The 12,132-nt window shown below is 40.1% G+C and overlaps 1 protein-coding gene across 2 annotated transcripts in view; it reads right to left on the bottom strand.

Moving 5' to 3' along the window:
- Window positions 1-11,856, bottom strand: part of BLMH (bleomycin hydrolase) — a 34,746-nt gene extending 22,890 nt beyond the window's left edge. Inside the window, exons 1-6 of one of the 2 annotated variants that reach the window (XM_032457530.1) lie at window positions 11,698-11,856; window positions 11,185-11,385; window positions 10,046-10,155; window positions 9,227-9,368; window positions 8,543-8,631; window positions 7,111-7,203 (exon numbers count right to left, since the gene is read on the bottom strand). In XM_032457530.1, coding sequence (XP_032313421.1) covers window positions 7,111-7,203; window positions 8,543-8,631; window positions 9,227-9,368; window positions 10,046-10,155; window positions 11,185-11,385; window positions 11,698-11,710 — 648 coding nt within the window. In that variant the 5' untranslated portion in view covers window positions 11,711-11,856. The remainder of the gene's footprint in view (window positions 1-7,110; window positions 7,204-8,542; window positions 8,632-9,226; window positions 9,369-10,045; window positions 10,156-11,184; window positions 11,386-11,697) is intronic. The other variant, XM_032457531.1, reaches the window with a different exon arrangement.
- Between the last annotated feature and the right edge of the window lie 276 nt (window positions 11,857-12,132).

The raw sequence follows: 12,132 nt of genomic DNA, 5'->3' as shown, positions 1-12,132 counted from the left end.
AGTAATGTTCCCTGTTTCCAAAGGTACAAAACTGGCCGTGAGCTTTGACTATTCAAGTCTGCTCTCTGGTGGGGAACTCAGGAGTGTCACCTGCTTCTCACAAGGCACACCTGGCATTCAGCACAAAAAAAGATACCGGACACTGAACACAAGTTATTATACACAATTGAATATCGCTGAGTAACAGAACAAGGGAAGGGAATGGAAAAAAGAAAAAGGACACAGAAAGCATGAAATACAGGTCATGGGGAAAGAATGTGTGGATTCCAATTTACAGACAAATGATGTGGGATGGAGTCAATTCCCATCCCCACAGCTAACCTGGGAGACAGACACCAAATGAGAAGAGGAAGGCAGGATACAATAGCTGAGAGTCAGTCATGACTACTTAGAAGGGTGAGAGTTTAAAGCTAGCTATAGGCAGACAAAGAATGGAGGAAACTATAGTTATTCAGAAAAGTCAGAAATGAGAAGGTAGTTCAATGATAACAACCAAGCCACTTGTAATGGAGCAAAATTGGTAACGCCACAAAATTTCAGTGCTTGGAACCACTACCAAAGTGACAGAATCTTAGAATCTTGATTTGTATGTACAATACAGAATTGTCCAGTAAAGTGTAAAGCACTGTAGAAACATCACTTCTTTGTTATAAAAATGCAAAGCTACAGTGCCCTTAAAAAATAATCTACTCTGATTTTTCAGTCTTCCTGATAGAGTAACTGGGTTCAAAGGTAAAATGACCTATTGATCGTAGAGTAGAATGACTGCAAGGACACAAAAGTGGTCACAGAAAATAGCTGAACTTTGAAGAAAGTTCAGTGTGCTGAGGGTAAATGAACCAGTCACAAGAGGGGAGGAGATCTTGGTCACTGGCTGATAATGCACAGAAAGGCTCTCTCCTGCCTCCTGGTGGGGAATGAAAGAAAGGCAAGGATCTGTTTTAAAAACAAAAAAACCTACCTGTGCCAGCAAAAGCAGGTAGAGAAGGAAATACTTTCTGGAGCCATTAAATATATTTTCAGGCAGGAACAGACATAAATAGGTACACTTAAAAGGCATGTATCCTTCTGTGATGTTAAAGGAATGAGCTCATATGGATGATAACTAATAGTCAAATCATCACCTCGAGACTACTTCTAGAATGGTGTTTGTATCAAAGAAATAGAAATTCAGATTCTCCTGCCCCACTCCAGACCTACTGAATCAATCTGCACTTTAACATGATCCCTAGGGGATTTCAGTGCACATTAAAGTTTGAAAGCATTTCCTGAGAGCAAATCTATTCTCTCCCTCCCCCAAAACCTTGCTTTGTCAATGACTATTGCTCTCATTCACATTTGCCATCCCTTAGCACACTCGGCCTCCCTCACACTGTCCTAACTGCCAAAAAGCCTTCTCGCCTATCTGCAAGCCCTCTACTTCAAGATACCATACGTCACCCCAATTCTTCCCTTTTTCTGTCTTCCATGTCAGCAAGTCCTGACAGCTTCAATTCCAAGATACACCCCCAAACGTATTCATTTCTCTTCAGCCTCACTCTTCCCAACCTGGTTGGAACCACTGTAATCTCTCATCTAAACCACAAGGGCCTCATAACTGGTCTCCCTACTTCCTCTTGTACTGTTTTACCACACATTCTCAAAATACCCAGAGTGAAATATTTTTAAAACAAAAATTAAACCATGCCACTCCTCCTCAGCTTAAACTCCCCAGTGGCTACCTGACTTAGAACAAAAAACAGTCTCCTTACCACGGCTCACAGGCCCTGTAGAAGCCCGTTCTCATTTCCTCTATGAGATCTTTTCCAGCCACTCCCATCCTCTTTTCAAGCTCAAGCCACACTGCCTTCTTTTTGTTCCTCAAAAATACCCAGCCTTCTCCCGTATTAGGACTTTTGTACCTACTGTCCCCTGGGCCTGGTGTGCTCTGCGTCCAGATCTTTGTACAGCTGGATTCTTCCTGTTACTCATTCATGTCTCAGCTCAGATTTGACCTCAGAAGGCCTTTCTTAACCACCCTATAGATCGCTGCATTTTACGTTCTTCAGAGCACATATCTTCTCAGATCATTTCTTACTTACTTGTGTACTGTCTGTCTCCCCCAACAAGTATGTAAAGTCCCCGAGAGCAAGGACCATCCACGTGTGTTCTGGCTATCACTATACCCACAGTGCTTAGAACGTGTTTAATATTTAGCACTCGATATTTATGGAATAAATGAGTATCGACTTCTCTGCCCTGCACTGCTAAGCTTCTCGAAACCACCCATCTTTTCTGGTCATGGTCTGACTCCTTTCCATCTAGCTCCTCTGCTCCTCCATTCTACACACCCCTACTCAGGAAATCAGCAGCTCTTTCCGAGTCCTCACAGCCTTGGACCTGTCTGCAGCATCTGACACTGATGACCAGCACCCACATCACACAGTTCTGGCACCCACTTTTATAGAAATAGATGTTTCATGGAAATAGATATTTCTAGAATTCTTTACTGAGATCTATTTTATCCTTCCATCTTCCCTCAGGAATTTCAGTAATTCCCAAGGCTTCAGCCATCTGTCCTATCATCACTATCACTTTTCTAGATCACTCTCTTTCCTGAACTCTGGAATTGTATCCATATGCATGAAACACATTTCTAACTGGACAATGCCTTGGGACGAGGCCCTGTGAAGCCAAATGTTTCTCCCCTTCACAGTGGACTCTGAAAAGAGCCCCTCTTACTGACTTGTGTGATCCACAGCAGCATTCTTTCAGTTACCAGGCTTAAAGCCTTAAAGTTATTTTTAATGAGTCCTTGGCACATAAACTGCCAAGTCCTACAGATTTCCCCCCTAAGATCTCTCTCACATTTCTCTTCTTTCCATCTCTATCATCACTACCCTTATTCAGGCCAAATTAGCACCATTTGGACTCCAACCGCTTCTAACTGGTCTTCCTTCCAGTTTTCACCTATTTAACTAAATTAATCCCATAAAGTGCAGCTCTACTTCAAAAGGGAAATGCAATCTGTGAATATAATCTATTTCCTTTAAGAACCTCAAGGGAAAGATTAGTCCCTTATTCAGTGTCAGAGATGTCTTCTAAGGCCATCAAAAGGATAATTTCCTTTCCCAGAATCCAAAAGAGAAGATCACACTAGAAAATACTAGAAGACCGCATTAGAAAATGTTATTTCTTAGCAGTGGCGGATCTTAAACCAGAACCTCCTGAGAAGCTTTTAATACTTCAGATGCCATAACAAGACAGATACCAAAACAAAAAATAGCCAGGAAAACAATAAGAGAACAATGAGATGGGACTAACTCTAGAAACACCGAAACAGCTTCAGTAACTAAAATAAAGAGTTACTGGAAGATGAATAAACAGACTAATAGAACAGAACTGAATGTCTAGAGACTTTAGAAGTGTTAAAGATGGCATCTCAAATTAAGGGGTTGGGAGAGGATGGACTACTTGAAAAGACGTGGGTCAACTGGGGAGCCTTTGGGGAAAAAAGTTAGATCTACACCTCATACTCTACGCCAGGATAAGTTCTAAATGGATCAGAGACTCAAATATAAACATTTAAACACTATAAATAAAATATTACTAGAAGAAAAACTGAAGAATTATTTTATTATTTGAGTGGGAAAAAAAGCCTTTCTAATTAAAAACTATAAAAGATATTTGACTATACATCATGAAAAAAATTCTGCATAGTTAAAAAAAAGCAACAAACTAGGGGAAAAAATTGCAATTCACATCACAGTGGGCTAATTTCTGTGACATTTAAGAAGTACCTAGAAATTGAGAAAAGATCAAGAAGAAAAACAAGGATATGAATAGACAGTTTACAGAAAAGATGCCTAGCCCTACTAAAGGTAAGAAAATATAAACAAAAACTCAATGACATAGTTTCCCTATCAGACTGTTAACTTGTCAACTGTTTACATATCAGATTGGGAAAGATCCAATTGCTTGATAAATACACTGCCTTGACAAAACTAAAGGGAAACAGGTTCTATCAGATACTGCTGATGACAGTGTCAACTGGTAGAATCCCCAGAGGATAATTTGGCATTATATATCAAAATTTCAGACACATATTTTCCCTGACTCAAAAATTCTACTTCTAGAAACATAACCTACAAGTATACATGCACATATACAACATGATGTGTGTATAAGATTGTTTACTACAGTATTTTTAATAGAAGTTTGAAAATAACCAGATTGCCCATTAATAGGGACCAGATAAACTAATTACAGTACATTCAGACAATGGAATACTATGAAAATATTTTTTAAAATGCAGAAACTCTCTATGTATCAATATGGAACAATTTCCAAGACATTAAGTAAAAAAAAAAATTGTGCAAAAATATGAATAATATACTAATAGCTGTGCAACAAAAGGAGAGGAAAATATGTTTGTATTGAATAGTAAAAGAAAAAAAAAGATCTTTGGAAGGGTAACAGCTAATTCCAATAACAGAAACTTATAAAACTAATTTGGTGGTGCACAGAAACTGGAAGGATGGAAAACAGGGTGGGAAGAAGACTTTTCATTGTGTATCTTTTTACGTTTTTTGTGCTTAAAAATTTTTTATTCAAAGAAGTCTTTAAAATAAAAAATAAAAATAGAGATAACTAGGCTCCATTCTCAGGGAAACTGACCTCCTAGGTCTGGAGCAAGTCTAAGCCAATATACTTGCTTTTAGGAGCCACTGCTATAGAATTTCCTAAGCAAATCAGGATAGCTTCCTGTCTCTTCTCATGGCTGTGATAGATACTCTTTCTGGTCTTTGTTTTATGTTTTGTTTTTAACAGTTTTGGCAGAGAATACATATAATAATCCTAAGGGAATCTGGAGGCTAAAAGAAAGTAGACACTCAGAGAAAACACTGCAATAGAAGTGACTACATGTTTCCAAAACAGATCTGCCTCCTCTGTCACCACAAACAACCTGCACTTCTCTTCTGTCCTGGAAAAAAATGCCTTTAGCATAAACACATTTCATTCAAAGCTATCTGAATTTCATGGCCATTGACTTAAGTCATCATTCTGATGTGCCTATAAGGCTAGGCAAACCATAGGTACTAATTTGTGGCTTTAAAACCACAGCTAGACTCCTCTTTACCAAAGAGTCAGTTTCAATAAAGAGGAGTCACTTGGGAATTGTAAAAATCGAAAGACCTACCACATAGGATGCTGTAGTCAACAGTTTACACAGAATCATTAAGTAAATAATCCTATAAAACATCCATACTCAGAACCTGGGATGGTGGTGGTTCACTCTCTTTCTGAGGTTAGGAGCAGGGGAGAAAAGATACATGAAATACATCTGCCTAATTCTTACCAGCCAAGCCTAGGATCAGGACATGGATTTTTAGATACAACATTTAAAAGATCTTTAAAGCAAACATCAAAAGCCAACAGGGTGCTTATCATCTGCAGTATTATCTCAGCCCTTCTCCATAACTCTTTACAGACCTGTCATCGTTACTACATCCCACCATCTTATTATAATCATAAGTAAAGGCAAATTATGCAGGTGATATGGCCTCAATGAGAGATCATTCCAAGCAGGGAGAAAAGAAAACTAACATTTACTGGAAAAGTGCTATGTGTCAGGCACCATGTCTTACATTCTTATATTTAATTCCTTACTTGACCACCAGTCCCTCTCCCTGGCCCAAAATCCAGTAAGGAATATATTTTATACCCCAAACTGAATCTCAGACAGGTTAAGTATTTTATCCAAGATCACAGAGCTGTTAAGTGATAGGGCCAGAACTGAAACCCGTGTCCCACTCCAAAGCCTATTTTTTCCTTACTATACTCAGATATCACTCTTAAAAAGGAACACTTAAGGAGTAAAGAAAGAGGTAAAATGAGATAATTGAAATGTATTTGGCAAAATGAAACTCTGCATTCATCCACTCAACAAATATTTAAACTGCTATTGTGTCAAGCTAGACATGTTACACTTAAACAAACTGAGACTTGAGAGCTTAAGGAACCTGTCCCAGCTCACATGGCTAAGTAATGAGAAGATCAGAACTCAGACAGTTTGACTCCAGAGACCATGCTCTCAACTACTGGCTCTCTAAAATTCAAGGAAAACGAGAGTGAGGCATTAGTGTCACCCATTGCAGAGAGAAAAATTAGGCCATTTTAATACCACACAGTCTTAAAAGGAGACTGTTAGGGATTCCTAGTTATGGGCCCACTGGATGAAAAAAGGGAAACGTCTGTATTTTTCTCAAAGCAATTTCATAGTTTTATACATATTCATCTGGATTAGGGATAGTATTAAGTAGTAAAGACTCTTAACTGCCTTGATAATAAACATAACTACCTTACATTTGTTTAATGCTTTGTAAGTTTTCCAAAATGTTTTCACAAGCACTATTCTAACTGATAAAACCATCAATAGTTTCCTATCTTTATTCCTACAGAATAAAGCCAAAACTCTTGGCATCTACCTAAGATCCCTCACAGCTCTGCCTTTCTAGTTGAATTTGCTACCAAACGCACTCACAAAATGTTATGTTTCAGCTTCCTTGTTCTCTGAAGATTCCACCTTTGTTCACGCCACTGTACATGCAATTCCTATTGTCTGGAATGGTCTTCCCAATTACCCATCTGGTAATTTCTACTGCTCTTTCAAGAGCTGATTCAAGAATCTTCCCCATGAAGCTTTCAGCTCACTGAATTAATCACTTCCTTCTCTGTGACCACCAAATCCTTGTTTACACATCTCTAGCATAGGATTCATTATAATATTCACTTATTTCTTTTCCAAAGAGATTGAGCTCCTTGAGAGAAGAGACTATGTCTTTCTGATCTTTGTACCCCCAGTTCCAAACTCCTAGCAGGTATTCAACGCTTATGAACTGAATAAAAGAATGAGTTATATAGAACACTCAACTGGGAATTAGAACATCTAAGTACAAATCCCATCAAACTGCAAAGTTTACACCTCAGCTTTCTCAGCTATAAAATAAGTCATTTTCAATTCAATTTAACATTTATTGCAATGACCATGCTTCCAAATCAGTGTAACAGACAGGAATATTCTGACGGTTCTTTAAAAAGGTAACAAAAAATCCAAATAATTGTTATTACCTCCTCCATCATGATGTCCTGTGTGGCTGAGATCTCTCCTTTGGTTGCTCCACTATGTACCAGGTTCCGTAGTCGTATACAGAATTCTCTCATCTATGACAGAAACTTATTCAGAACTCCAAGAGTTACCCATATTCAACTGTATATGAGCCTAGTAGACCAGTGGGAGCTCTGTTTTGAAATACAACTCAGCCAAGACCCAGGGCAAAGTTCTAAAGCAAGTGTGCTTTCCCCCAAACAGTCCACTTAAACATGCAGCTATAAACACTTTCTGTAAGGAGAAAAGACATGGAATTTTCCCAAATACTAGATAGAACTGCTCCTGCTCTGCAACTGATGGTACCCTCTGTGACAGTCTGTGCCTGGGGATGGGGAAAACATGTCTTTCCAGAAAGCCGACCACCCTCAGGAAACGCAGGAAACAAGATGATGATGCCATTAAGTCACTCTAATGGATTTTAATCTAGAATTTTACTGGTTGTCCATTTCTTCCCTGTAAAATTATTATGACCATGGCTATGCCAACCCCCAATATAGTTTCATTTTTGCTGTTTTCAATTTTGAGAGATGCCTGAGATAAAGGTGAACCATAAACCTAAGCACAGTGCTGAAAAGGATCTTGCTCCCACCTGAAATGAAATGTAATGATATACCATTAATGATCTTTTAGCCTGTGGATAACATTCTCCAGAGTTTCCTGGGTGAAAAACAACCTACTTCTAATACTGGGGAAACATATTTATAGTTTGTTTTAAAATGCATTCTTTCTCCCAGTGATGACAATTCCAACTTTAGCCTCATAGATCAAGACAGTGGATACTGGTAACTCTCAGTTCTCAAAAAAGATGTCTGGCTGGCAGAGTAGCATCCCTGTAGGATTTATGATCCACCCTGGGAAAATAGGTTATGTAGAGAAGAGAGAATGATTCATTAAGATAACTGAGGCAATAAAAAGCAGTTCAGTGACTACATCAAATGTTGAGTGAGTAGACAAATCACACTGATGTAGTCTGGGGAAACCTCAGAACTCCGAATACTCTTTAAGGAAGTCTTCCAAAGAGTTCTTTTTGGTTTTACTAGAATTATAAAGCTTCCGAGTCCATCTCCACTAGAGCCAAGTGAGAGGCCCAACACCCAGTGTGCTTGTGGCTCATACTGAGAACAGGATCTTCTTTCCTCAGTAGCCATAAGAATTCATTAAAATCAATAAAAATAAAGGTGGGAGATTTTTTAAAGGAAGGAAAAAAACCCACCCTAATCTCAATTATTTTTGAAGTTAACATGTAGCTACATTGCCTTCGACAAACACTGAGTAGTTATCTTACACATACACTGTGTACACTGAAGTGCCCGGGAATCCTCCTGGAAAATCAGTTAGGAGTGTCAAGGTAAGTATACGACATTCAATCCCACCCTGCTCCATATGCTGTACCTTGTGATTCAGAATATCATTCATCCTTCTGGTTGCCTCTGTTGTGTAAGATTCAGGAAAGCATTTCTTAGGGACAACACCATATTTTTCTAGAAGAAAACAAATTTGGCTGTTGAATAAGGTGAAAGTATACTTCAGCATTAGAAATCCTGGCAAAAACAGCTACTGCTTTTTAAAATAGGCCATATGTTGCTAGTCTAATCAGAAAACCTAACAACCTTATGCTTCATGTTATTAAACAGGTTATTCAACCTGCATATTTATCCATCTTAGAATTAATTATATTCTTTTTTATCTATCATACTTTGTAAAGTACTCAGCATGATGAGGTTTTCCCAAAAGACAACAATTTTTTGAATGAGGACACTTTCAAGCAGTTGCAGTTTCAATGTGTTTATTGATTACATCAATGGACAAGAGATAAACTTTTTCACAGAAAGTTAGTTCTACTTAACACAATCTTTACTTCTTTAACCCAACCTTCACAGTACTTATCTCCTTACCTCTACCTTAAGAAAGGCACTCAATAAGTAAGAATGTGAGACAAAGGTTATTAGAGATAGCTGTATACTCTTTTGGGGACCATGTCTACTCTATATAACCACCAAAAAAATGGCCTATGCCTAACTATCGATCCTTGCTTGGTCATGCTGGGTTTCGGTTCCACCAGAGAAAGGTTCTTACCAATAATATTGACAAGCATATCCCATTGGCCACCATCATTTGCAGGATTCGTAAGCAAATACTGCACCAGCCTACCATCCTCAGGCTCCTTTTTCTGGGCTGTGTCCACAAAGGCGTTTAAGAAGAAGTAACAGCGTTCAACCTAGAGTAAGAGAAGTCAAATAAGATTAAAGGGAAAAAGAGCTAAATCTTTATTGGCATTACCAACGGAACAGGAGTCCTGGAACTACTGCAGACCCAAGAGAGCAGGAATTTTAAAACTAAAGCTGGTAATTAAGTATCAGTATCTGGCTTCAATATTTGAAGTCTTTAAAAAAAAATCTGTCTGTGTATATTCCAATAGTTTATTCAAAACAATGCACTGTTTTATTCTGAAACAAAATCTGATATTTAGAATCTTCAGTCAATAAAGATCTAATAGACACATATATACTTTAAAGATTAAAAAAAAGGAATAAAATTATCTACTATTTTTCAGACAAGTACTGCCCAGAGAAAGGGAATTAGGTCCTAAAAAGGCCAAATAACCTAAATAAAGATGCTAAAGGGGAAATTATAAAACAAAATTAAAAATTTTAAATAAGTTAAGAAACAAGAAAGTAGCAGGGTTAAGTCAGCAGACTTATTATTTAACTACAAAAAGTAGGCACTTATCAACCAAAATCATTTCTGCCTCTGAAAAGAGTCAACTTTTGATACTTTGGAAATCAGAATAGTGTCCCATCTATAATGGAAAGCAGACTATAACTAGAAAAGCAAGAAATGGAGAGTCCCTGCCAAGGTTGATACTGAAACAAAAAGATCTTGCAAGTCCCGTACCTTGTCCCAGAAAAAGAGGTAAGACTGACTAAACTCAAATTCCTCAATATTTAATTTTCTCATGAATGGAAGTCTCATAACATTCAGACAAGAAAAGATCCAGCATCTCCCTGCAACAAGAAAAAAAACCAAGAAATTATGACAAGCGTTCACATAGATTACATTGTTCCAACTATATTCCTCAACACTGAATCCATGACAAGATCGTGGACAACTTAAGACTAAGTCAAAAAAGAGCAGAAAACTTTAAAAACAACAACAACAAAACAAAACAAGGTAGTAATTACTATTTGCAATATACATGCAAAGATTTAATATCCTTAATATATAAAAAACCTCTTTATGTATCACATAAAGAATCCATAACTAATTACCTAAGAAAACTACATTAGAAAAAAAAATACTGCTAGAGAAACATGAGCAGAGATCATGAAGAGCTAATTTCATAGCCAAAAAAGATACAAATGGCAAAGAAACATTTTTTAAAGTTCATCATAAGACACCTGTTAAACAGGGAAACATTATTTTTTAATTGATAATGCCCGATATTGGCAAGGACTTTGGGAAACAGCATTATTATACACTCTGGATAGGAATATAAAAAGGCATTTTGTGTTACAAACTGGTCTATTGGTGGGAACTGAGTTCATTAGCACATCTGTTCAAGCTGCAAACAAAAGGTATATTTAAAAATAACATTTGATGACATTTTTAGGGAATTACACTGCATCTTTTCCATTCCGTACATTTGTACACGGCCCTCCCTCAGGGCAATATGAGGTATGAACATTTTTGTGTGGTCTGTTTTGTATCACCAACATGTATCTACAAGATATGGGGTTGCAATCACATAACTTCAGGACAGAGTATAGTGAATTACATTCAAACAGATGACCATGAACAAGTCAGTCACTTTAGTGCTCAAATCAAGTATATTAACAACCTGTCTCAAAACGGAGTCATCAAAACGAGTCACAGAATAATGTTCTTGGACCTGCCTGTACCTGCGCCTGTTCTCTAAGAACTTAACTACAAGTTCTTTTGCTCCAAATCTTTGCTCCCCTGAGGCCATTCTTAGATAAGACACAATGGGAAGCTGTCAAGAAAGGGAAAGTGTGCAAGAAGTTTGCAGTTCTTACCTGAGCTCTTCTGGTTGGTGACTGGCTTGCCTTCCTGATGCACAGCGTGCTGGAACACATGCTGAGCCCCCTGGACCGTGGCCCTCTTCAGGCAGATGTCCAGCAGGTCGTGGGTGGTGCCAACATTCTGAGCCAGGACGAACTGAGGGTCAGAATTCAGTTTCTGAAGCAGAGCAGCTACCTTCTCCGTATTCAGCCCTGCTGGAAGACCAAACGAGATTACAAATCAAAGAGAGGCTGAGGAGAACTGAACCAGGACTCCCACACTCCGGCTCTAACTTGGTAAGAGCATCCTGAGGTGACCAATTCAGCGGAGAAGCCCTTACTCGTGCCCTCCCCCACGATGCTGCCTCCCTCCGGGCCGCTCCTGCCCGCCCAGAAGGCTCCATCCTCGCCATCGCCCCGGGTCCCAGCCCCGGCCCTCCGCCGCCGCCGCCGCCGGGCCTCGGGGGCGCAGCTGAGCCCCCAGAGGGCACCCTGGCAGGGCCTCGGCGGGGAGGACCGGCGCCTCACCCGCGTCATTCATGGTGCCCACGCTGCCTGGGTTGGAGAACGGTAGTTTTCGGGGTCCTCAGGCCCGACCTGCCTCTCTCACCCCGAGCGCCGGAAAGAGGAAACCGGCTCGGTGGCGGCTGAAGCCGAGAGAAACGGGGTCCGCGGAGGGACAAAACTCCCCCCACGCGTTGCTGAGTCAGCGCCTTCGGGGCCGGCCCCGCCCGGGGGAGGGCCGAGGGGGCGGGCTCACTGACGCGCTCCGCCCGGCCGGCGCCCCGACCCGCCGCCGCCCCCGCTCCCCGCCGGCGCTGCCTGCGCTCCACCCGCACGGTGCCCTCGGCCTCCGCCCGACGCAATCGCTTACTGGCTCCCGGGACGCCCTCCTGGCTCTGAGGGGGCGCCCCTCGGGGTTCCATGCTGGGCCCAGAGGCCGAATACTCTAGCATCGTGAAA

The sequence above is a fragment of the Camelus ferus genome, chromosome 16 (genome assembly GCF_009834535.1).
Source record: "Camelus ferus isolate YT-003-E chromosome 16, BCGSAC_Cfer_1.0, whole genome shotgun sequence".
Classification (NCBI taxonomy): Eukaryota; Metazoa; Chordata; class Mammalia; order Artiodactyla; family Camelidae; genus Camelus; species Camelus ferus.
This window is presented reverse-complemented; position numbering and strand designations above follow the sequence as displayed.